Source organism: Stegastes partitus, unplaced genomic scaffold (genome assembly GCF_000690725.1).
Source record: "Stegastes partitus isolate 25-593 unplaced genomic scaffold, Stegastes_partitus-1.0.2 Scaffold194, whole genome shotgun sequence".
NCBI lineage: Eukaryota > Metazoa > Chordata > Actinopteri > Pomacentridae > Stegastes > Stegastes partitus.
This window is the reverse complement of record NW_007577925.1, coordinates 17,668-44,243: the sequence shown is the minus strand read 5'-3', so window position 1 is coordinate 44,243 and position 26,576 is coordinate 17,668. Positions and strand designations below refer to the sequence as shown.

The window sequence follows — 26,576 nt, the reverse complement described above, 5'->3', positions numbered from 1 at the left end:
TACTATACAATGAATATGTTTTGCTTTGACAGGACTGTAATGAGAATAAATCATGGCCAAGCTTGACATTCTTGTAGTTGTATGTGTGTGATATCCTTCTTCCTGGTATATCAAGCAAACTAAATAGTTCTGGATGCCTAACCTGGATGTAAACAACTGCATTTAGACCAAGTTCCCCCAGTTTCTCGTTGGCAAAAGCAAAGGAGAATAGTGAAAATACCTATTCTCACTCCAGCAGCCACTGACCTCAGAAACGCTCCCTCATTTCTGTGTGACAGTCAAGATAACATACAGTATCTCCACGAGAGTCAACAGTAAAAACTGGTTTAAATATTTCACATTTTATTTTGTTCCATTCATACAGCTCAACAAACTTCTCTCATGCCAGAGTCAGACACAAACTGAGACACTCATACTGTTAAGTACCATTTAGTGTTGGACAGCACAGTCGATGACTGAGTCACTATATATATATATATATATATGTATGTGTGTGTGTATAAATATATATATGTATATATATGCACACACAGGCTTATCCCGATGACATTACAAACATCATAAATGGTAACTATGTAACATACATAATGACACACGATATTTCATACATCTGCTCTGCATTGCTCTTTGATCAGTTATTGGCCCAGAAGGAACAGATAAATAGACAGAGCTGAATGACAGGCTTCTGAAAAATAAGAAGCAAACACAGAATCAGTCTCTTTGGTGATTTCACCTCATTTACTGTATATTTTAAAATAGAGGAGAGCTCCGATATACTGACCGAGAAAGTCGGATAATTATCTGTTTAAGGCCCTGACTAGAATAAAAGACCCTGTGATCATCCGAACTGGTGGTGTAGTGCAGGGAGGGAGAAGCCTTTACCTGCTCTGACACCCAGTTTTTAAAGGAGGATTAAAGTTTCCACTCCAACACTGGTCCAAAGGCCATTGCATGGCTGGACTTAAGTGATGTGTTTGGACTGTGTTTGATAAGTGCAATGTACAGTGGCACCACCTATGTATTGCTGCAATATTGTACCAGTCACAAAAAGTTGGCTTTAACATTTCAAATAAAAGCTTTTCAGGCAAAGTTGAAACTACAGCAGACGTCCTATCCACCATAAGCTGGTTCTATGAATGCTATGTGGCATCACTTTACTGTAGTTGTATGTAGCAGTGAGGAGCTAATAGATCTCTATCCGGTCGAGTAACAGTGTGACAGCTGTATCAACGCTTTACAATGTGGCACAGACACGACTATGGCAGTTCATAGTACATACACTGTTCAAAGCAGCCATTCACATCCTCCAGATGTCAGTGATTTCATAAAAAAAATTATACTCATATACATTTGATTGTAATCCAAAAAAAAAATAAAATAAAATGAGTTAAGAGAAATCCATTAATCTACAGATTATATTCTTAAATTGCCATTTGACTCGTAGATGCTTCTGATTTAGAAAACAAGGTGCAGGACTGGATTTAACAGTACAATAATTGCAATCTTAATTTGGGGTTTTAAGCTGAGCAGTTTGCATATTAACTTCATGTTTTGAAATCAGTAAAAATTAAAGCTAGATCTATTGCAAATCGTGGGGTCTGGATTACAGTGTATAACACATAAAAATAGAATGCTTTGCTAAAGACGGGAACCAAATTTGACAAAAAAAAAAAAAGGAGAAGTATACTTTTAGTACTTAACATCACCCTCTCAACTCTTCACCCTCCGTGTCAGCTCACATTTCCTTTATGATATGCAGTCCATGTGCCATAATCGTTTTATTTGCTCCATAATTTTTGGTTGCATGCTGGTCACAGTCATATTCAAGAGATTGGCTCTGAGAAGCAGACAGTGGTTACAGCCTTGTGCTCTCTGTCTCTTAGGCGTCAACAAAGGGTCTTTTCTGGTCAAAGTGAAACCATCCCAAACCCACAAACACCACACAGCTCAGGCAGGCACACTCTGCTTCTGTTGAACTGTTGCTCCACTGAAGTAAAGTCATTCAGGTCAGCTCGCCTGGGGTCATCCGCGTGAACGTAAAAACAAGTCCTTACATCCAACTCCGTCCCTCCAAATAAATCAGCAGTTCCAGTTTCACATCAGTCAAAGAGAGATAACATCCTTGCTCGCTTACTGGACGCACACGTACTTCTTCCACCACGACTTTGACAGCATCTTCATCTTATCAGCCGTGCTGCGGACCTTCCTCTCCCGCCGTGCCCTCCTGTCAGAGTGCCGTAGCCCCACGGAGATGGCTGCGTCAAACACCTCCTTCAGATTCTTTTGCGTCAGCGCCGAGCACTCGACGTACGTCACTGCCCCAATTTTCTCCGCCAGCGCTCTGGCGTCTTCCTCCAGCACCGGCCTCTCCCTCCGCCTCGCCAGCTCGATCAGCACTTTGACGTCCTGCCGCAGGTCGCACTGGGTGCCCACGAGGAGGATGGGCGTCAGGGGGCAGCGGCGGCGGATCTCGGGTACCCACTTCTCCCAGACGTTTTGGAAGGAGGCCGGGCTGACCACACTGAAGCAGAGCAGCAAGGCGTCGGTCCGACTATAGCAGAAGTGGCGGAGTTTGTCAAACTCATCCTGATGGAGGGAGAGAGGAAGAGCTTAATGTCTGTGGATTCATTTGAAATGATCTCCCTTCACTTCAGACTAAACACAAACAAATGTACCTCAACACACTCAAGCACTGTCACATCACAGGAAAGGGAACTGTGCCAATACCTGTTCAATAACAAACCGTCTAAACAGTGTTTATATTGTGCTAATATACAGTAGAGACAAGGCCTGCCCTCTCATTTATATCATCTGCAGTAAATCTCTTAAATTAACACTTTGGAGCCACACAGCTTTAACTTACAAGGGCCTCCCACACCCTTGAGTAGGCAGATTAAGGTTGGCAGAAACAAACTTCTCCTTCTTTGCCTTTAACCCTGTCCTTTCCAGCACACATCCTCTCTTGACTAAACAATGTCCTAAACCGACTCCTTATCTTAAAACACAACTGAAATCTGCAGCAACAATCTGGAACTTCAGCAGCTAACATGTGGATGTGAAGCCCAACAAATGCAGTGGACACTTATCAGCTTATGAGTCTCGCACACGAGCTTTGGCTTTGCTTTGCGAACCGATGACGTAGGTCCATACAGAGATATCAACATCTCTGAGTGAGCTGTAACTTTGTTTATCGGGTCTGACGGCAGCTGCTATCATCGTTCTCCAGACCTTCTGTGTCTTTCTGTCTCCACTCTCTCTCATCTCTACTTTTTTTTTTAGTTTGGGGCACACCCTGACCTGTTTCTGGCACTGGCTCCCCTCTTTTAAAGTTGCATCAGTACAGTAAGTGTTTGTTGACTTTTATCTACCCATATTTGCCCAAGCTTGCCTGTGTGTGTGCGTGTGTGTGCAGTTTTCAACACCGTGTGCAGCTTGCAACACGCTGTGAGGTTTTACGCGCATTAGAGGGTTTTGTTCAAATGCCTCATTCCACTTTATGGCCACACTGTCTTTGATTCTGTGTAGAACTGGCAGTGCCCTTGCAGTGTTTGTGAATGTCAAATATGCTGCTCCCAGGGCAGGGTTCTATTGAGGCTGATTATGAAACAACCGCTCATGCCTCAGAGAAATAGAAAACACTGTTTCACAACCTGTTCCTTCCAAGATTGCCTTAACTACATAATAATGAGTCATTAAATTTACCTGGCGAACTCTAGCGTGTCACGGTGTGCCTGACAGAAGAGTTAGGTTGTTACTAATAAACATTATTACATAATAAACACATTACAACCAATTGGTCATTTATTTCCATCCATAAAACACCAGAAATAGTGAAAATGACCCTAAGAAAGTTGTCAACATTTGGTCTGCAGATGACTTATTTTATTAGAGCAACATCCACAGTTAAACATGTTCAATTTACGATTAAATAAAACAGGAATAAGCAGCAAAGCATGTGAGAAGCTGGAAAAAGCAAATGTTTCTGCCTAATTTATGCTCAATAAATGCCTAAAAAAAATCATGGAACTGTCCAAATATTGCTGAAATATATCAAGCTTAACCAAAATAATGGGCCAAACGGCCAACAAGGTGACATTTCATAAAACGGTTATGTTTAGCAAATGTTGAGAGGAGCGCAGGCACGGGTTGTGATCCAGATATGGTGCCAAATGGTAATGCAGTATGCTCGCAAATGAAACTCACCTGTCCTGCCGTGTCACACAACTGCAGTCTGACCGGGCTTCCATCCACCTGAACCACAGCTGTAGACACAGAAACAGACAGAAAAAATAAGTCACAGCTGTCAGCATGACTTTAAGACTGTATATAAGCCCCCACCTGATGCGCACACACACACACACACAGCTACCCACCAGAATACTCTCTGACATAAACAAAAGCCCGCCAGTTGAAAACACAAAGACCCCCTGCTCTGCTCTTCCAGCTCTCAGACGGCCTGCTCTGTCTCGCCCACCCACTCTGCTGGTTACTGTCGAGACCATAACACTTTACTGTCGCTCGGACCGCTCGGTGAGCTTTTGTTCTGTGCTGTGTTTTGGCAGCGGCCACGCCGAGGTTGTCTAATGGCAGGGTGGTGGTGGGGGTGAGGGGGGTAAAAAAAACCAAGCAGATTTTGTTTATCCAGTGACTCTTCCAATAGGCCTCATTTCCAGATTTGGAAAAAAGTGGATGAGTCATCTTACATCGAGTTTCATTACAGGGCCATTTATTCTTTTCAGAACACAACGCAGAGCAGCAGGCACATGGAAACGTTTACAATAAGCCCGAGAGTGTGTGGTCGGTCATGCCACCTGATCAAAGAGTTTGCTGGAACTATTCATGCAGTAGGACAGCATTCATGACATTGTGCTTTACCAGAAGTAAAGAGAAGAGAAAATGAGAGAGAGGGCTGCCATTGTGTAATCATTTCCTAATACCTGACATTTGATACTCCTTTGATTCTCTGCACCAAAACTCCCCCCTTCCTCTTTTTTTTTTTATCATCCCCTCTCCCAGCTCCCCCGCTTCCCTGCATCCCTGCCACCTGTGGCGTTGCATAACTGCTCCGAAAGTCAACTTTTTCAAGGGGACGCTGTGATTTCAGGCACAGAGAAATGACATCACCATTAAGGGCCCCCGACTGCACAATCAGTCTCTGTCAGGCCGAGGCGAAAGACAATCTCTGCCTCAGAGCCGTTGCGACAGATGTGCCCATTCCAGTATAGAGGAGAGGGCTCCCGGGGTCAAGGCTGACAACAATAGGCAGAGTTGTGCAATCCAAAACCCCTGAACCAGAGACGCTCTCTGTTCTGTACGGGAGGGTCGAGCCAGTACTCGTCTCAGGGCGGTGTGTGTGTTCCCAGTCAGTGTTTTATGGGGTTTGTGTTGGCCAAGTTGTGCGTTTACTGCTCATCAGGGTAAATTTGGAGACGTTTAATGACAAAAATGCTTGAGTTTGCCAGTTGTTTAGTGGGAATCATTGCCACGAATAGTTTGAAATACATTTTTAATAGGTATAATCATGATATAATTGTTGATGTGTCATTTTGCACAACAGTTTATCTTGTACCCTGCAGCAACAATAACAGCTGATGTTCACCTGTGGATTTCTACAAGACAGCTTTGGACATATAGATGATCATAAATCAATAAAGGTGATCAGCAGGTCACAGGTGTGTTTTTTTTTTCACTCCAACACCTGATGGGTTTCAAACAAACACCCCCTTAGAAGGATTTTCTTCTCTTCTCTCGCCTTATTTTGCAGAAGCAAAGCTTGCTGGGACTAGTGAGACTGTTTGGAAAGTGGAAACGTGCCAAATGGAAAACCTGGCTTCATCAGGGAGGACACCTCACGTACATTAACTCTGATGGAAGGCAGATAACAGGAAACACAAACACTTCTATCATAACAGGGGGATAATGGGGGGAAATGGGAGAGTTTGGGTGGGGTGGAGGAGAGTCTGTGCTCTCAAAGGCAAGAGTTGGAGAAGAGTTCAGTGGGAATTAGTGACACTGGCAGGCAGGTACAAACTAACTGATTCAGTTCTAAAATGGGAGATTCTACAATAAAAGGTTTTAGAAATACCATCATTCACCTGATACATCTCAGTTTAATCCTAGAATACAATCTAAATCTGCACACTGGGTTTGTTCAGTTTTGCAGTAATTTGGGTGACATTCCTGCATTTCTTCATGTTGTCTACAAAATCTATGACCCCCCCCAAAAAAGCAACATATTGACTGTTCTTACCCGAGAAGTCATCAAATGCAGTAGGGACGTATTTAGTTGGATAGCCATTCGTTGTGTAGCTGACCACCAGACTGGTTTTGCCCACCGCTCCGTCGCCGAGCAGGACGCACTTCAATAGCCGCTCCTGCGCCTGCCCCGGCCGGGCAGCTTTGGGTTTATGCGGCGGCACCGGAGGGGCCATGGTCCGACCGTAATCCATGGTTACTGGAGGTGACATTCAAAAAGCCAGCACTTCACCGCGGTCTCCTCGACAGAGAGATGAAGCACCCACCATGAGAACAGGTTTCCTTCTCTGCTACGCCAAACGCTTTTGATCGCGGCCGGGAGTCGTGCGTAAAACCTGTCCTCTGGTCCTGCGCGCTTTCAAATCCAGTGTGGCAGATTACCATCCCGACTACAACTCCGCACTCTGCAGTTTACGATCCGAGGGCGGGTCAAAGGCCTTATATGTTAAGATTAATTTGACTAATCCCACCCACTTCACCTCCCAGCATGCGGAGGGTTGAGCAGACAGGTTGGAATTGTCATGTCTGGTGAGAAAATGCGCTTTGAAAAAGTTTGAGACATCCAGAGCATTACTTGTGTTGGGCTGCTTAGACACGAAGAATACATCACAAGTTTTCTTTTAACATCAAATTGTTCCAATCATTAATTTTGTTCTTTGTTAAACTTTTACTACACAACTAACCCTGTTTCTGTGACCTCAGTGTGTTTGACCCGGAGCGGGCAGGTCCAGACTCGTCCTCACCGGCAAGAAGGAGACAACCTCGATGTCCATTTTTAACATGTAACATTAAAGTGCTGAAATTTCATCCCCACTCAGACCTCCTGACCTGCTTTCATTTGAACCCAGTGAGCTGAGCCTGGAAGGAGCAGCCACAAAGTGAAGAATGATCAAAATAAAAGTAGTTCTCAACCAAGAGGCATGTTTGTCATGATACATGGAGAAATTCAAAAACTCTCTGATTGGATAGCTTTTTAAAACGATCCAGTAGCTGAGATGATCTCCTTTCCTTGTCCTCATCTGCCAGACACATTGGAGACTTGGAAACCATTAAAGGAATGTCTTGACTTTTGTCGCCTCCTTGTGGTTGGCTGCTAGAAACAGAAGTGCTTGAATGCTCTCAGGTTTAAGGGGCCCACAATTCCAAACATTGCACATGAGGCATCTTTGAAACAGATGCGAATACATTCTGGTTTTGGTCTGATCATAATAAATCATCCCAACAAACTGCATAGATTCTCAGTCATCCAGGTCATAGAGATTCAGTTAAAGGCAACTGGACTGCTCTCCAGTTAATCCCCCAAAGTTAAAAATCCATTCTTAAAAGTACAGTTAACATCAATCTGGAGCTCATGTTACAACCTCTAGAGGTCCCTCAACTGCATGGAATTCAATAATTTTGCAATTTCAACTGGTTAGAATAACAAAGGTTTCTTTAATTTGTCCCACATGCATCTAGTCTCATAGTCTGTCTGAGAAAGTCACACTTTAAGCTCGTTTTTATCTTTCACCGTGTTTATTTTTCCAAGGATAAAACTCTAGTTATTTCCAAGAATACAAAATAATCAGTGTACCACTACAATGCAGATAACTCCAACTTAAGTTCTTTGTTTAATTCATTCCGTCATCCACACAGCAAATATAAAAAAACCTAAACATACGGTGGTCTAGACTTAGTTGAGACAGTTCTATGAGAAATTATGAGTTTGACTACATTAACAGCAGTTTTCCTTAAATATGACTTAACAAGACAGATCTCAAGTGAGTATATATACCAAGCCCTGTGGCTACAAAGGGAAATTAGTGCGTTTAATTTGTTCCGTTTTGCTTTGCCTAAATTTATTATTGGAAGAAATCTAAGACAGAAATGAATCAGTATTAGCGCTGGAAACTAATACAGGAGGCAGAGGGAGATGTGTAGGTCCATTACTAAGCAGCACAAGATGTCTGAGGCTAACGGACCGTCGTGTTCGGGTTTCGTCGATTATGTCTGAACAACGCTCTCTCCAAGAGACACACAAATTATGCAACGAATAAGGCATAGGAAGCATTTTGGTGCAAGCTTTAAAAAAAAGCATCCGGGAAATGTGAACTCTAACTGCTGAGTATCCTGAATAATTTTTATTATTCCTAAAATTGATCTACTTACAATTCTGTATAAGATACCTTGTCAGGGTATACATGTGGTATCACACAAGTAATGTACACATACAAAACATCATTCTCAGGAAGGCAATGGTCGGGTTAAATGTGAGAAGTGGTCTGTTACGGGAGGAGAAGTCGCTGTAAGCAGTTGTGAGCAGTTGTAAGTACTGTGAAACAGATCATGCACTTGAACCTGCAGTTAGAAAGGCACCTGCTGTATTTCACATCTACATTCCTTCACACGTTTGATCCAAGGGGCTGGAGATAAACACATAAACAGCACAGAGAGGCGATCTATTTGAAAATCTTAGCACTTTTTTTTTTTTTTTTCTTTCTTTCATCATCCATCTACCAAACCGTAAAATTACCCAGCGACACCTCTGATGCTCCGTCAAAGAGCGACCGCCCGCCATCCCAATTTATGATACGTTGAAACGTGTTACGGAGCTCATTCATCTTTCTGAATATTGTGTTTCAACTTTCCATTTGCATCAAAGGAATGAGGGAAAGCAGCAACCCGTCGGTGTAAGCGATGGAGAAAAAAGAAAAATGAGTGATGTGGTGAATCAAAGTGAAAGTCAGTGGGGGTGAAAAGAAACAGAACGTATTGGAAAATAAATTAGAAATGTGACTTTAATTGCTTGTGGGTAACAGTTTCAATTCAGCAAGCTGTACGTCACGAATCTCACACACACACACACACACATACATACACAGATAGACGCAGTCATACTTGCATTCACACTGATAAACAGTCATGAGAATGAATATTCAGAAATGTTCATGTGTTGACACGTGCATCCTTAATTGCTAGTTTTATGCTGCCATGATCAGTTCGGTTTTTGTCGTCTCGCACAAACCACCTTAACAACTCACTTCCCTTTTCTCAGGTGCAGCTGTCGGTGTGAGAACTTCCCATTTCTGGTCTTAGTACCTCATTTGGACTACAGCTCCTTCTAAGACACTTCTTGAGTCATTTTTTTTACACGTTAAAAACAGTATTTCCAAAGATGGTCACGCAGGTCGAGCTGTGCTGTGGAATCAGTCTCATTCAGGATTCCTACACCTTGATTTCACCTTGAAGAAGAACTATCTCAACCCCATCCTCTGACCCCAGATACAGTTAGAGTATAAAGTACCATGCGCAATCCTCATTCATTTAAATAACCTCCCTTCCCTTCCCCCAGTCTCTGGAGCTCCGTCCTCTGGAGCTCCGAGCACAGACCGCCGAGTAAGACATCTGAGTGACAGTCTGTGACTCTGGTAGCGTCTCTTTAAGTTGTTGTCCATGAGTGTTTACTGGGTTTTGGGTTTGGCACCGCCGGGAGTTGGATCAGGAGGAGGGCCGCCACCCTGGGCAAGTCTTTGCAGACTGTAGGACAGAGACAGAGGAGAGGTTAGCGCTTGTGCAACTCAACAAATAAAGAATATTCCACCACACTGACGTTGCAATATTGAGCTCTGAAGCGCATAATAATGTGCCAGCAGGTAGCAGACAGGTGTGTCCCACATCTGAAATATGCAACACAAATGTGCTGTAATTATCTATGGTCTGGATGGAACAGGTAGACCAGGAAATCTCCTGTTATCCTGATGGTTGTCCCTCTGCCAAACTCATAGTTACACCATTAAAATAGATGTAATCAGCTCATTTTGCTGTGTTGAGTGATTTTAAATGGTACATCGGCTGATTTCAATTCATTAGTGTTAAGATTGTTTTTCATTTAGATGTTAACACTGGTGATGAAAGTTTTGTAGCCAGTTTGAAACCACTGTGAGAAATCATATCAGTTGGAAAGCAGACTCTTTTAATGAACGTTATTCAGGTTTTTCATTGTAAATTTTTAAACAGGTTTTGTTATTCTATTTTTCCTCTTTTCTCAAACTACGTAAAATGTTAAGTTAAATTACATACAACCTGCTTTAAATTACAGCGTGCTCCTTAAAAAAACTAAATAAAGCTCAATTATTTTAATGCAGAAGCTCCATATTTTAAATTTAATGATATGTATTTAAAATTTCTGACTGCAAAATTACGTATTTTGTGATTATAATTAAATGAGCCTAAGTGATCTTTATTTTACAGATGCTTGCTATCACTTGAAAGTAAACTCCTATTGGTAGAGCTATTTTTCTTTCTTCTTTTTTAAACTTTAAATTGTTGAAGTCATTAGCAGGGCTGCAAGGTGGCTCGGTGGTTAGCACTGTTGCCTCGCAGCAAGAAGGTCGCTGGTTCGTGTCCTGGTGAGGACACCGGGATCTTTCTGTGTGGAGTTTGCATGTTCTCCCCGTGCAGCGTGGGTTCTCTCCGGGTTCTCCGGCTTCCTCCCACAGTCCAAAAACATGTTGAGGTTAATTGGTGATTCTAAATTGTCCGTAGGTGTGAATGTGAGTGTGCTTGGTTGTCTGTCTCTAAGTGTAGCCCTGTGATAGACTGGTGACCTGTGCAGGGTGTCCCCTGTCTTCACCCTAAGTCAGCTCGAATAGACTCCAGCCCTCCTGCGACTGTAGTGAGCATTAAGCGGCGTATAGATAATGGATGGATGGAAGCTATAAGCAGCATACATATATTTACAAATTGTTTAAACATGACATGGCCAGCTTATCAGTACAAAAGATCAAGAACTCAGCCATGTGTACATAAACAAACATAAAAGGTAACTACAACCGACAAGCAGATGATGAAAGCAAACGTGTTCTGATTTATTCAAACTAACTGTATCTCACAATCACAATCCTATCTACGGTACACCGTGAGGCCAATAGCTGGAAGGTAATGTGCAAACAAGCTGCAATCAGCAAGAATTTTACTATCACGTCTGGCAGAGCCTCCACAGACGGTCAGAAATTATTTGTGATGATGAGATTATAAAACAGAAATATGTTCCTTCTCTAAACACTTTGTCAGACAGAAATGATTCAGCGTCATAATATGTCTCAACCTCTTTGACCTCTAATCTGTTGCCAGCAGCTCCAATTTATCCTGTGATTCAATGAATGAATGGACTCAAACACTACGACAGTACGTAGAGCAGGTCTTCACGCTGTCAGATAACTCGATTTAATCGCTGTATTAATTGTATTACTTCTCTGGCCTTCTTAATATCCTTCTTGATGTGATTTGATTGTTATTGTGTTACAGTGTTGTTGATGTGACTTAATCATCTTTATGAGAAGATTCAATAAACCCAAGAAAACATCTGAACACCTGAGTGAGTCACATAATGTCCTGCCTTTAAATCTGGCACTTTGATCATAAACTGCCCTCCAGTGTTTGAAGTACTGGATGGTCAAAAACTGTCTTCAGCTAAAAAGACAATAAGACAGATTAAGACGATTGGTTTGTTCAAACACCACAGTGACCATCAGCAGCCACTTAGGGCCACTGACAGTAAAGCTTCACGCCTGGAGTCCTGTGTCATCTTTGACTCAGCGCTGAAATTCACTTTAACTCTCTGAGTAAAGGATGCTACTTTCAGCTGATTAACACTGCCAGTTTGAAATCCAACCCCTTTCTAAATGACATGAGGACTGTAAACACTGTCATAATCTCCTTAAGGCTGCTTTACTTCAACTCCCTGTACCTGAGTACTGGCTGGTCCTCACTGTCTCACCTGCTGCAAGACAAATAATTGGTACCAATAAAAAGAAAGGTCCTGTTCGAAGATCCCTGGACTTGCTACCTGTTGAATACATTCCTCATTTTAATGTATTTTTATTGTTTTTAAAGTCATGCACAAGCTGACATCTGGGTTTAGTGCAGAACTTCTCCATCCTGATTCTACCTGTAGACCTCTAGCATCCCCACAACACCTGATTGGAACTGTTCCATGATTCAGGCTGGAGGCTGATTTTCCTCCTTCAATCAAATGTTCCTCCCCTTTAATGTTTAAAAGAAAATTCTCAAGACAAACCTTTTTTTTTCATAGCTTTTGTTTGCTCTTAGTGGTCTTGTTATTTTTGTATTTTATGTTTATTTGCATTGAGAAACTGATCTCACAAGTTATTTTTTATTTGCTGCTTTTTAAAATATGTATTAATTATGCAGATTTTTTCCTACTTGCTCTCTTGCAGATATTTATTTTCTTTGTTGCAGATATTTAAAACAATCTGAGTTGCCCAAAGTGTGATGTAAAATGTGCCACATAAATAAAACATATCTGATTTGATGTCCTCTTTTCTCAAGCAGATACTTCAAATGTATCACACAAGCAGGCACTTAGTTTCTCTTAAATACAAATGTGAGTATTGCAACAGGCCCTTAGTCTTCGATGAGAACCGACTCAAAAAGAAAACCTGCAGTGGCGTTGTGTTGATGGCAACGTTGTGCCAGAAGATGGCGTCATACTCACAAGTCCTTGATGTTGTCGGCCTTGGCTTGGATTTTTGCAATGAAGCCGTCCACCTCCTCCTGTAAGACAAGGCAGAATATATCTTTATGGATATGGAAGTGAAGGATTAATTAAAACATCACTACAAATAATGAACTAAGTGTTGTTACCTGACGTCGACTGTAGAAAAGTGGCAGAGAAAAGAGAGCGATCACACCTGGAGAAGAAAGAAGATGGAAAAGTAGAGGAGTTAGCGTGACGGCCAAACAATGTAGTAATGAGTTGTCCAGTTGTCCAGCGATGACGTGTGTTACTTACTGATGATGAGCAGAGTAAGGCCATTGCACAGGTCTCCCAAGTACGTCACAAGGTACATCAGAACCAGGAGCTACGACCAAGAAAAACAGAAACAGAGAAACAGCTGCAGAGAGTTAGTTCAACTTCCATGACCAACCCATCAAAAAACACAAACCCTCCAGCGGTGCTCCATGTGGTTTTAATTTCATTCCTTTATGATGCAGGCCATCATGCTACATTTGAACTAATTTCCCTTTGTTGTATTATGTTGCGTATCTAATACAGAACTCAATAAAATGATTTACATGACATCATTTTCCCCTTAATGAAGAGGAGAGGCTCCACATACTAAACTCCTAATATGGATTTGGGTGTTTCCCCTTTTATCACTCCGTGTCTCAGCCACTGTGAATGGATCTAGTGTTGCCCAGATATGGGACAGCCCTGTCTCACATGGGGAGAGAGACTCCAACTTGTCCTGGGCGCCGCTGCATACGGCTACCAGTGTGTCATGTCACATACCAGCCAGGTCAGGGTTGAGAACAGGAGGGCCTGGGATTCAGGGGCTCAGTCAGCTCACACTGACTCATCGTTTACTGTAAAGGTGTTAATTCTGTCTGTGGTTAATTGCTAAAATGTCATAACTATGTCGGGATGACAGTAATAGACAATACCACCAGAACAGTTTACTTACTGCTACTAGACAGCACCATGATAGTTGAATTGAATGTCTAGTGAATGCTGCATAAATAAAGTAAAAACCTGCCATGTTAAGGATTTTGTGAGTATTTTTTTTATTTCTATTGATTCTGCAGACTTTAGGTTGGACCTTCAAAGTTTTCCTGTAAGATTTAGGATGAAAATTAGTTTTTGTAAGAATTAAAAAAACATGTATTTATAGAAACTGCTGAGCTTTTGCCACATTAAAAAAGGTAAAATATATAAATATACCAATGAATTTACATTAACAGCAGTAACCTCTGGGGATTAAAAAAAAAAAAAAAGAAAAAAAGAAGTCAGTGCAGAAAAACTACAGTTCCTTGAATGGCCACATGAGGGCGGCTCCAAAAGCAAATCAGCCTCTATAGAGCACCACTTTAAAATGTCCATTTCTACGGCAGAAATAAACATGTTTGCAGCTTCGTACAGGCATCACTTTTGGTCTCTGTAGCTATTTTTCGTCATTAATACACAATGTACACATTTCTACTGTACACAATGAGACTTTTTAAAATGTAACACAACCACCTAAATTGCATTCAGTCCTAAAGTTATGCATAATTAAGGCTGTGACCATTTAGAGTGGCAGGGAGGTGCTGTCACAGGACAGTCCATGTATCAGAGAAGTCTGTATGGTACATCTCAGCTCAGGTCCTGTTTCTACCTTTATAATTAGCTTGAAATGAAGAGGAGTCAGACATTACAAAAAATGGGTTTATCCATCTTCATATACAGCCATTTTTTTTTGTATGGCGTTATTGAATACCTTTATGAAGTTTGTGCATGCATTGTGTTACGGCCCCAGAGCCTCTGTCTTCTCTCTCACTCTTGTCTTGCAGGTTTCTGGCTGGGCGGAGCCTCCAATCTTCTAACCTGGTACACCTGGCCAATCTCCCTGAGTATATAAGCTGGCCTGCTGTGCCTAGAGCTCCCTCTCTTCTCCCATACCCAGCTGACCATGCTCCTGCGTTTGTGTCTCTTTTGGTTTGTTTCGTGCTGACAACATGCACCACACATTGATCACTGCACTCATACACCCTCGCACACCACTGACGCTCACAATCACACCTCATGATTCTACTTTGTTTTAGCGTTATGTTATAGTTGAACCCACCTGTGTGTTTTCTCCTTTGTTGCGGCCTAAGTGCCAGTCGTAACAATTGTGTCTGCAATTAATGAACATGCACTGTTGCTACAGTGTACATACATGGTAGCATTTTGTCACTTGACTACTACTTGACTAAGCAGACAGTAATTTTAAGTTTCTGGGGCCAATACTGATTTCAGGGTTTAAGACTTTCTGATAATAATATATTGACTGATACTGTTTGTATATCTGTTAGAGTTATATTATCCATGTAAAATGATGGGGGCAGCGTTTATTAATGTTCCATCAATGTATTTCACAAACTAGCCAGTAACTTATCAAGAAGACAAAGCTTGACTACTCACCACCATCGACTTAGATGGAATACGTACTCTGTTTCATGCGCTGCAGAGTACTGACAGTATTGTAAACAAAGGAACCGGAGCTGCCCGCTGGACAAGTTATGTGATGGCACTTTTCCTAAATTAGCCCAACCATCCTTTTCTGTGCTACGCTATGTAACAGAACGGTGTATATGGGAGAAAATATACACCAATACCAATATCAGCTGACAATATCAGCAAACTGATATGTTGATCAGGCTCTAAATACGGCATGTATATTGAACTTAACACTCGCATTTCCTTCAAAAACAGATACAGATACTGTATATATTGTTGAGCATTAGTAAAATAGACCCATTTGTCTGATGCTTTAGTCTATATTGTTGATGTTGTCCCTGCAAACTCACATACAGATACAGATGCACTGCAGCAGAACCAGTAAAGGGATTCAGTCTGTCTTTTTCAAGAACACATCAATATGTGGATATGAGGACCGGAGTCAACGTTACCATTAGTTCCTGCCTCCTTCCATCACCTAAGCTCCAGCCATTATTTAACACTTGCTGAGGAATTTATTTGTGTCCTCTTACGTTATTTAACAAATATGGTATCTTGTGAATTAGCTTTCAGAGAAGTAACACAAACTTAAAGTCAATTAAGTTTTATCTAAAAAATTGCAACAGTAAAAACAGATTGTACCATACTTCAGTAATTAGATGATGCTGTCAGATTTATTTGACCTTGATTATTATTAATATAATTTTGGGCTCTGGCAGCAAAAACAGCACATCCAGAGGCGAACTAAACAGCACAGATATGAAGAGCGAGGCACACTGCCTCCTTTAATACTGTTAGTACCTATTCAATTTAAGTTGAAAGCATTTTTTTCCTGACTGCTTTCCAAACCATTACCAAAAATATGTCACTGGGACTGACAGTTGCCATCAGCACTGTTGGCCTTATTTAGGAGTAGAGCCTTCAGCTGTGAGCTGGCATAACGAGAGCGGTGGTTGGCATAGTAATGCTGTCATCCCCAATGATGGAGGGAGCAGGGTGATGTGGGGGGGAGGAAGATGACAGATGATGGAGCAAAATGATAGAATGCAGAGACGGACTAATGTCTGGCTTAATGAGGAGGGAAGATTATGGACAAGGTGAACAAATGAGGACGGGCCATTAAGATAGTAAACAATGATAGTACACACACACACACACACACACAAATCAAGCAACCTAATTTTCGAGCTAAGCCTACCTTCAGGGATTCAAAAACGTTTCCAACGAAAAAGAGTTTCTTCAGACTGTCGATGGCGGACAGAACCATGACGATGGCTTTCTGCATATAGAGGTCAGCCTGCTCGCCGCTGAAGCTGATGTCCAAGTCCAAGTATGACCTGAGAGAAAATGAGACAACAAAAAGAGGAAACAAGATGTTAAAAACAAAAGACAAAAACTGATTATTTTATTACTTTTTTAAATTAAATTTTACACTTCTCTGTATTATATTTATTTTGCTTTCTTTGCTCAGTCACGCCTCTTTTACTGGAACTTCAAACCAAAAAATACTTTTGGCAACACGATGATTCATGTTTTTACCTGAAATCCTAACATAAATCGCCTCCTGTCACACCTGTTGGTATCTAGAAGCTTTTATATAATAATTTAACATACACAACTACCCTTTCATAAATATTCAGGGGTATTGTGGATTGATATTTAAAGAACGACTCAAAAAAGTTTCAAAATGAACCTCAAATCTCAATAATAAGAGGAACTGGATTAAAAAGGCTTTTGGCTAAATAAACCCAAGTGCTTGTTTTGGAAAACGCATACATGCTGTGACTTAATGGGGTGAACCCAGCTTCATGCTTTCTGTCATTTTCTCCCTCCCTGTCTTGACCACGCTTGAGGTTCATTAAAAAAAAACAACAAAAAAAAAAACAGCCTCTTACTTGAAGGGATGCTCTCCATCACCCCAGCTGAGGATGTAGAGGAATTGGTAGTAGATGCGCACTGAAATGGTGAAGCACATGACAGCCAGGGAGACTGTGGAGATCACGGTGATGATGCTGAGCTGGAACAGGGACAGCAAACCCACCACTAACCCTGTTAGAACCATGCCGGTTCGCTCCGTGTCCTTCCAGTAGATCAGGTCCATCACTGAAAGACAAAGCAGGTTGGTGGAGGTAGAGAAGATAAAAGAAAAGTTTAAAAAAAAGTAGCTGACAGGTGGTTGCTGAATAACTGAATTTTAATACAAAGTGATTAAAACATTTGCAGTTTTGCAGCACCTCAGGGGCCTTGGACGAGGTGAGAGATAAAACACTGACGGATAACTGAGCAGCTGCAGCCACGTCACTTAAACTCCGCAGCTTTTGGAATAAAGCTCCTTTATTTTTGGTGAAGCGGGGGAGAGGAAGAGTGGCAGGAAGATACAGCAGTTCCGACACAGGGACAGGAAGGCCAGAAGGGTGGAAGACAAGAGGCAAAGAGGGATTTCCAGCCTCAGGCATGACAGAACACAGCGGCTCCGAGGGACACGTCAGCCTCTGGCCTCGGCTAAATTTAGCCCCTCCGATGAAACAGGGAAGTGAGCAGTCGAGGAGAATTTAAATGCAGCCTTTACAGCACCTGCTGTCAAACGTCAGGTCGTCAGCAGCCCCATTCCTCCACACCCTGTTAGTTTCCCTCTCTGTCACCCAGCAACAGCTGCCGTGGAGACTGAGGCGTCCAGAGTCATGCTTTACTAGAGTGGACAACTTTAATATATACAGGAGTCGTTATGTAAAGAGAAAAAACTCCACATTTTTCTTTTCACATAATGTAAAATGTTAATAAAGGACCATGTTGTATTGCAAAAAGCGATCAGATCAATGAAAGCTACGGCTCATAGTAAAAGCGGGGATCCTGTATGGCGTCATTACAGTACATGTACGGCACTGTGCAGTCAGACAGTTCTTTGTGCTTGTCATTCAGTGAAATGCTAAGCCTCAGCATTAGAATAAAGGAAGCCTCTTTGAATAGAGTGCAATGACAGCAGGTGGGTTATTTATAAGCATCACTGCACACAATTAATACCCACGATGCTCCTGGAACACACCTGTCCAGTGAGTGTGTTTGTGCTGCTGTCATTCTGGGATACTCAGCACATGGAGGCACAGCAGGGGGGACTAATTTAATATAATAATGAAAGAAGAGCAATGAGAAACCGTGATGCTGAGGACAATGTCTGCACAAAAACAATGCGGACGTGGAAGACACTGCTGTATTTAAAGACACTGGCACTGCGCTGAAGCACAGACTTACCCACCCCCCTGCACTTCTACTTTACTCACCCAGGAATTTCTAAACACACTGAGGTGGAGCACCGAAGCAGCAGCAGCACTGCAGGAGGCTTGTAAGAGATGATTCGTCATGTCAGGCTGCAGAGCGTATTGTAAACCCTCTGAAGTTATTTATTCTGAACTAATGGTCTCACATGACACAAGTTAGAACCCGATCAATATGCAAGTCAGGCAATATAATTAGCCAATACCGGCCTGTTATACACATATTGGTATCAGTGTATATGTTGTTCGACGCTTTTCTTTTTTTTCCAAACATGATGTAGCAGAAGATGTTTGGGATGATTTAGAAATGGTGTCATCACATAGTTGGCGCAGCTCTGACTCCATTGTTTCCAATTATACCAGCAGCACATGTAGCAGAGCTGAGCAGATGGCGGTGAGGAGTCAGGTTTTGTCTTTGCGGTAAGTTACAAACAAATTTGTGAACATGGTTGGCAAGCTATTAGACAATCACCCCATTCCTTTCCCCTTTCAATATAACTCTGGTGCACCGAATGCATGCGATACAATACAGATTTTCCGGGAGTTAAAAATTTCAGTGCAGATATACAGCCCATTGGTCGAGCTCTAGAAGTAGGTTGAGAATTACACGAGAAGGTGACTCTCTTATTTGCCCTGTAAATATACAGCTACAGAGAGCAGCCAGTTAGCATAGCTTAGCATAAGGACTGGAAACAGAGGCAAAAATCTAGCCTGCTGCCACTGCCTTTGAATCTCATTGCATCGAGCTCGTTTGATCTGCAAAAAAAAAGTCATTTCAGACACATTTTTGTACAGATTAAATAAAAAGTTCATGTGTGAGCTAAAGAGGTGATGGTATGTATATTTGCATATTTTCAGAGATATCTAGACCCTGTTCCTACACTTTATTCTCAGCTAAGTTGACCTACTGAACACATAAGGAGTGGTATTGATCTTTTCTCACTTTTCTTGAAACCAAACACAAGCTGTCACGTCCTAAACTCCATCTTATGAAGTTAGAATGTAGTTAAAATGTCTGCAGTGGGCCTTTTTAAAAAAAAAAAACCCTCTAGATTGTTATTATCATTACATGCAATTTATAACTTACTTGAAATTGATCTGCTGTAGTAACTTTAATGTATTTCAATTATACCTTATGTACAGATGTGTTCACAGATGATGGAATGGAATAAAAAAAGATGGAATTTCAGCATAGTAATTGTTTAACTGAGCTATACAGTGTATTACAACTAAGATAAATTCCTGTTGTGTGTCAGCTCATTTCCATTTCTCTTGACCCAGTTCATGTCATCTTAATCATGTGTTCACGAAACCTCACACTACAACAAGTTGAAACCTCTCTGCTCGTGCGAGAGCTTCAACCTAAAGAGGAAACACTAAAGCGAAAAGATAATGCAGCCGGCAAAGTCATTACACACTGAAACAACTATGTGCCAGCAGCATACCACAACGCGACAGTTTATACTTATCTGAATGGCAGGTGCTCATTTAAATTAGGGCTCATGATAAAAGAGGCTGTCCGGCTCCATCTGATCTGTTTGAAGGGAAACACACCTGCAGCTGACGGAAGCCGCCGTCTCCAGAGACTCGGCTTGTAAAATGATCAGAGAGAAGCGCGAAATCCGCTCGATTCCCACCTTCAGTTCCCTGACAGCCCGGCCTCCTCTCCTCTACACCAAAGCTAAAGAGTCCACGACTAAAGACGATGAGTGGTTTTCTACTCGCTCAACTTCAAACTGCAGCTTTCGTCTCTCTCGACTCCTGCTCGGTTTGAGCTGAAATGTTTTTGCAGGAGTCGTCCGTCAGCTCAGCACAGTAAACAAACCCCTAAACTTGCTCTACATGGGTGTATACTTATCCCGTTTTCACATTAATCCTGAACGTCTCACCTTTACTGGCCATTTTGGTTGCTGCTCCAGTGTTTCCCCTCACACCCGCTGTCCCTCTGTGTGAGCTCCCCTCGTCCCTCTGAGCTGTTTTTGGCCTCCCCCTGCTCGCTCAGCAGTCCACGGGCCCAACAGCCCAAAATAATCTGGTGTGCAGCACCGCCCACCACTCTTCAAGACTACAAGAGCTTCACGCATGAAGAGATGAATCACAACTATGACACAATACCTTCAAACTATAATTGTCTGATTAAAGCACAAAATCACTCCGAAACTCAATCAAGCTGAGCTGCTTTTTTAAACTCAGATTAGGATTTGTAGAGTAGTGGACATATTTAGGGGTCACTGCACCTGAAACAGGAGAACTGAGGATCTATTTTCTGTTATGTCACAAAGCTAAGTCTCCCTGTGGCCCCACTGCTGACACTGAGTGATTGAAATGTTGCATTTTTCACTTCTGCTAGTTAAAAACTCCTGCAATAGCCTGATATCTAGGCAGAATATTGATTTTGATTGATTGGATCATTTGGAAACCAACCTAACAAACTAACAGCTCTTCTTTTATGTACATTTGGACCAGACTTTCTCAAACTGTTAGCTGATCTAGAAATAGTACACAGTAAAATGTCAAAACTTATGTGGTTACTGTACCACAGAGTTATTTCATTCTCCCTCCTTGTTTCAGTTATTAACTTAGATATATGACGATACATTTTTGATATCTTATGTCGCTCTTTAGAAACACCTTTCTGCATTCACAAAAGAAGCTTTTCAAATGTTAAATGTTGTCCAAACACAACCAGCAGTACAAGAAGCACAACCACCTCTCTAAATATCTAAGAAAGAGATTTTCTGATTCAAGAAAATCAGAAACATTCCCACATATTCAATGTCCATTTTATTATCTGACAGTTTCTGACACTCTGTTGCCAAAAACGCATTCAAGTTTGCCCTTTAACAAGTAATGAAGCCAGAAGAAATTTGATGCCCTTTATTCGGGACACCCTAAACTCTGTCATCAGCCCGACCGCACATTCATCAACAGTCTGACGGTTTACTGCCCCCCTTACATCCACTAAAATAAGCCCGAGCTCCACTTTGACTGACGGTCCACTTAAAGTGCCATCAAGCTGGAAGACAGGATATTATCTCCAGCTCTCTCTTTCACCACTTCTCTGCGTCTCACTCACTCCCACGGTGCCAACAAACTCCCACAAACCTGCACAGAAAGAAACCACACACACACACACAAACACTCATCTCCCCGTTTCAAAACAGTGGTACATTCTGCCATCGGCGGGGATGAGTCCAAAAAAGTCAGCCAATACCTGGAATGTTTTCCCTACAATGAGTCAATCATTCCTGAAATCCTGAGAGAGGGTTACTATGGAGACAGGATGAACAGCCAGGACTTCCAGAGAAGGGGGGGGGGGGGTCTATCTTTGTCTCCCTGCAACTGATGCTGCATGCAGAAAGCTGATATTTTCTTTATTTAAGGTATCGATTCATCAGCAGCAAGACAAAGGCAGAGAGACGGCAGGAAGGTGGAGACACGGAGGTCAAAAAAAAAAAAGAAAGCTAAAGGTGTCAACGTTAGTACCTGCTATGTGTGCGCACACCATCGAGTCCTCTGTTAGGTTAAGTGCTGAAAACCAGTGATCGCTGACCAGTTCTTCCTGAGAGTTTAGGCCGATGGCAGCCGGCGACGAGGACGCTGCGCCTCTGGGTCGCACAGATGTGAGCAGCTTGACAGAAATGGTTTCCCTGGCGACGGGGGACTCTGGCTCAGGGGTCGGTGAGGCTGCTGCTGCCGGGAAACAGAAGATGATGTCACTACGATGACGATGACATCACAAGTCACTTCACGCTATTTGATTTGCAGTATTTGTAAATGCTCAGCTTGATTGAAGGGAAATTATATAAAAGTAAACTGTACCATATTTTGCAACAGCATGATGATTTACATTTGATTTCAGTAACATATGCTGTCTTCTACAATTATCATACATGAAATACAGTTTATACTGGTGTAATTTAAAAGGAAAATCTCAAATCATCACATTTTTAGAGCACTTTCTGCTCGGCAATATCTGCCTTGTTTTTTTTAAGCATAAATTACTGGTATTTAAAATGGTACCTGTGAAATTTTTGCTGGATATATCAAATACTTTCCAGGATAATAGTTCTCATCATGTCATTGATGCTGAATCTGCAATACTGGACAAGTAGATTGAATATTCTCTGATTATGGATGACTTGAAACAGTGGGCACTTTAAATATCCACAGTTTATGATAAAAACGTTTCATGCAAATCAGAGCTGGTCGAGCAAAAGGCCACTGATACAAACCGCTGATGTTGATCAAGCCACTCTTTAAAACTGCAAATTCAAAGAACCTATTTCTGAGTGAAATAAATGGCTCAAATAAGTTCTTTATCGACTTACAAAAGACGATAAAGAATAAGTTGGACTGTTCATTTTATACCTAGTTATTATAGCTGAAAGTACCTTGAGTAATTAGACTGGATAAGAAGAGCAACAACATTTGAGTTGTATGTGTGTTTCATAGTTATATGGTCTGTTTTTCCTGGTGTGATACCAGATACTTCAACCTGACAATATGCAGTATGTGAAGCTATGGTGACTGAATAATACTATCCTGCTGCATAGAAATACCATCATTATGACTTAGTTGTGCTTTCTGCCTCGATGCTGCTTTATATGTACTATGATTCACGCAAAGGTCATCATATGTCAGACTGTATAATTAGCTCTCGGCATATAAAGGTCTAACGGTGCCAACAGGAATGGTGACGACTCAGCTAAAACCAGATTAAAGGATTTAAATTCGGGAAGGTTCCTCAACTCGACTCCTGTCCAACCAAAAGGTAAGCAATTTGGTGTCACGTCAAACACACCTGAACACTGCAAACAACCACATAAACTATAAAATAACGTAAATGAAGAAAATCTCCAACTAGCCCACCGGCTATACAAATAGCTAATTCAGTTTTCTGTTAAGAATCTGTTGGAAGTAAACCATCTTTGTGTTGTGGCATCATGAGTGCTGCCAGATACTACCAGAGTTACAAAAAGGAAGAGTCTTGTCATTTAAAGAATCTTGGATAGAAATCTATAGGTCACTTCCATAAAGGCAGAGATGTGTGACACATGTCCTCCGTCTGCCTCCAGCCAGGAAAAATGCTTTTTAAACCTTAATCGGGGCAAAGTCACCAAACTTTTGACTGGTGATGCTGTACATGCAGTTTTATGGCTCTCTCATCATTCATTGACATGGGGACCTGGTGTTATGATCCTTAAATAATTGCCATGGGAGAAAACCCACAACCACAATAAAACAATCTCTCCACTCATTTCTCCTCTTTCTCACCCTGAAGTGTCTGTGAGGAGCTCTGTATTTGGGATGACTGGGTCGGAGAAGGAGGCTGAGTCACGCTCTCGTCTCTTTGGACTCCTGCGTCTCTCCCTTGATTCTCTGGGTCCAGGCTTTGGGGAGAGGGTTGAATTGTAATAGTGTCAGTTTGTCTGTGCTGCTCCCTTTCCCTCCTCACAGCGGTGCTCGCCGTCCTCGCCTCTGTCCTCTCCTGCTCCCTCCTCTCTTCCTCTTCCTCCTCCCGACCGAGGAAGCCCTGAGGGTCCCAGTCTACATCGGGGGAGTCCAACAGCGTCTCCAGGGTGTCAGTGCGCATCAGAGGGGTCCGACTCCCCCTGGAGCCTCCTCTGCGGCGGTCGCGGAGGTGTCGGGAGGCTCCCACCGCTTCGGCCTCGGCGATGGCGATGTACGAGAAAGTCAGCTCGAAAGAGTTCTGGCGAGGCGTGCCCCAGACGGACGGGGATGAAGCCAGGCCCTCGTCATCATCCGGGCCTCCCCCCTCGTCGTCGTCGGACCACTCTCTGGCCGTTTGCAGCTCGTACAACTCTGACTCCTCATTTCCGCCTGAATGGAGACAAAAACAAGACAAGCGTTCACCTGGATGCACAGATACTAGAGAGGAATTAGTGAAGAGCAAATATTGGAAACACTCTGGACAGGGGAGCAACACTTGAAGGAGAGGAGAGAGTTCTGCTTTTAGATTTTAATAAAAAGATATCTCACATAAAAGCACCCAGGTGTGTGATCTGATCTCAGGAAGAAAAAAAACAGTGTCACATCTGAAGACAAAACTTTCTTTGATAAGTGCAAAAGCAGGTCTCCTTCCAAAATGTTGCTACAAAAGGCGCTTTTATTCCAACCTGGGGATCTTCACTGTCAGCATCAGAGCAGCTACACAACAGGTGTGTTTGGGTGAACTTGTATCAAAGCAGGAATATCTTGTTTCTGTAAGTGTTGTGCGACAAAATATCTCAAAGATAAAGACAAAGACAAAGTCTGATTCTCACCATCAGTGCAGGGAGGAGTTGAGTCTGGAGTGGATGCCACAGAGCCATATTCCTCTGAAAGAAAACAGTTAAACTTTTTTTTTTTTTTTTTTACACAAATCTGCAGATAAACAAGTCGTAGCAACAGAAATACAAACGTGTCTGCTGCTGTAAGTCAACCTTCATTCCTCCACCTCACATTAATCTCACTCCTGTCAAAACATCCAACGTAGGTGTACTAATGATAGCACCAACAAACACTGCAGTATTTGGTTATGAGTCATTTTTTTTCTTTCAACGAACTGTTTCATGTGGTTGAAGAAGCCACAGAAAACACATCGGAACTATAATAGTAATAGTGTTTAACCCCATCAACAAATATTAACCTCTGTACAAAACGCCGAACATGAAACTACGTTTGCATCAACTGCAGATGGAAGGAACGTGGCAATGTTAGTTGCATACTGTAGGTCACTGCATATTGATTCATTTCCTTACAGAGCTTAACTGGCAGCAGTGAAGGCCTTCTCTACATTAGATAGCAGGCATGACATTAGCTAATAAATCAACCAGGCAGAGGCACCATATTCTCATCTGTATGACCACATGCAAATAACTAACTGCTTTAATTCAACTGCAGAAGATATCATTGTAGCAAAAAAGATGATGCACAACACAGACATGAAAGCACAACAGAAGCTCTGAGGGGGATAGAACTCCTAACATGCCTGACTGGCCAAGCGAATAAAAACATCTGCAAAGCAATGACAACAAAACAAGTCTGCTCCTGCACTGCATCCGTCCATCCGTCCGTCCGTCCGTCCAGCCATGTGTTTATCAAAAGGTAGGAGCAGGGGGAGAGCAGGGAGGGGAGGAGGCGAGCTAACACGTACGATGCTCACAGCAGTTAGCAAGAAAAGATGCTGAGCTGGAAGATGCACATGTGACGATGGTGTGGTGAGACAAACGGAAAGCAGATCGAAACAGCAGAACAAAAGCAGACTCACGGCAGTGGGAGAATCCTAAAACCTGGCCCATGCTCCATTAAGGCATTGCTGGGCCCATCCAGTCTGGAAGCCCCCCCTCCCCTCCTCTGCTGCCGGCACTCTCGTCCTGTGGATTTACCCTTCCTCCTCCTCCTCCTCCTCCTCCTCCTCCTCCTCCTCGGTCGTCTGTGGAGCAGCTTCCTCCCTCTCCTGCCTCTGTCACTCAGCAGCCCCGCCCTGCCTCACTCCAGCATCCTCCTCTCCTCTAGCATCGTTATGGCTGCAGAGGGTAGTAGTGTACGCTACAGCAGAGAGAGGGAGAGAGAGAGAAGCATGTTGTCATCTCCCATTCATAGCTAACCTGTGCCTTATCTGCCCATCTCTCCCTCGTCATGTGACTTCCATCTCAGGATCTCATAGGAGCAGGAGGAATCACTCATTAATAATGTACAACATGAACATATACACAGAGAAGGATGTAAGGCAAGAACGGTCTGTCAGCTTCACCATGTCACTAATATTGATCATATCCCAGCTTCCCACATAAGAAATACAGATGCTTCGCAAATTGAATCATGTAAATGAGTCACACCAAATTTAATCAGAAAAGCTGCATCATAAATAATGCAAAGGGTCAAGGAAAAGCTTTTAGTTGAGTCTTTTCTTTTTAGGTTTTATAAAGCTGAGGGAAGGCCTTAGGAGTAGTGAATAATAGGGGGCAGTATTGCGTCACTTTAACACTGATGCTGCTGCAAATTGTTTGGATCATGATTCACGGAAAAAGGTGAGAACGGAATATGAAGGAGTTGCAGAAAAA

General features: G+C 42.4%; 2 protein-coding genes across 2 annotated transcripts; both read right to left on the bottom strand.

The window, feature by feature from the left end:
* Nucleotides 1-322: 322 nt before the first annotated feature.
* Nucleotides 323-6,671, bottom strand: rhoub (ras homolog family member Ub). The gene is made up of 3 exons (XM_008280432.1): nucleotides 6,251-6,671; nucleotides 4,204-4,262; nucleotides 323-2,586 (listed from the first exon to the last, which is right to left on the bottom strand). The coding sequence occupies exons 1-3, from the start codon at nucleotides 6,465-6,467 to the stop codon at nucleotides 2,131-2,133; spliced, it is 732 nt and encodes a 243-aa protein (XP_008278654.1). The 5' UTR covers nucleotides 6,468-6,671; the 3' UTR covers nucleotides 323-2,130.
* A 1,087-nt stretch (nucleotides 6,672-7,758) lies between these two features.
* On the bottom strand, nucleotides 7,759-25,811 carry rtn2a (reticulon 2a). Its single transcript, XM_008280451.1, has 10 exons — nucleotides 25,781-25,811; nucleotides 24,795-24,848; nucleotides 23,785-24,351; nucleotides 21,994-22,197; nucleotides 17,131-17,338; nucleotides 16,434-16,572; nucleotides 13,049-13,118; nucleotides 12,901-12,947; nucleotides 12,752-12,810; nucleotides 7,759-9,771 (listed from the first exon to the last, which is right to left on the bottom strand). The coding sequence occupies exons 1-10, from the start codon at nucleotides 25,809-25,811 to the stop codon at nucleotides 9,696-9,698; spliced, it is 1,455 nt and encodes a 484-aa protein (XP_008278673.1). The 3' UTR covers nucleotides 7,759-9,695.
* Between the last annotated feature and the right edge of the window lie 765 nt (nucleotides 25,812-26,576).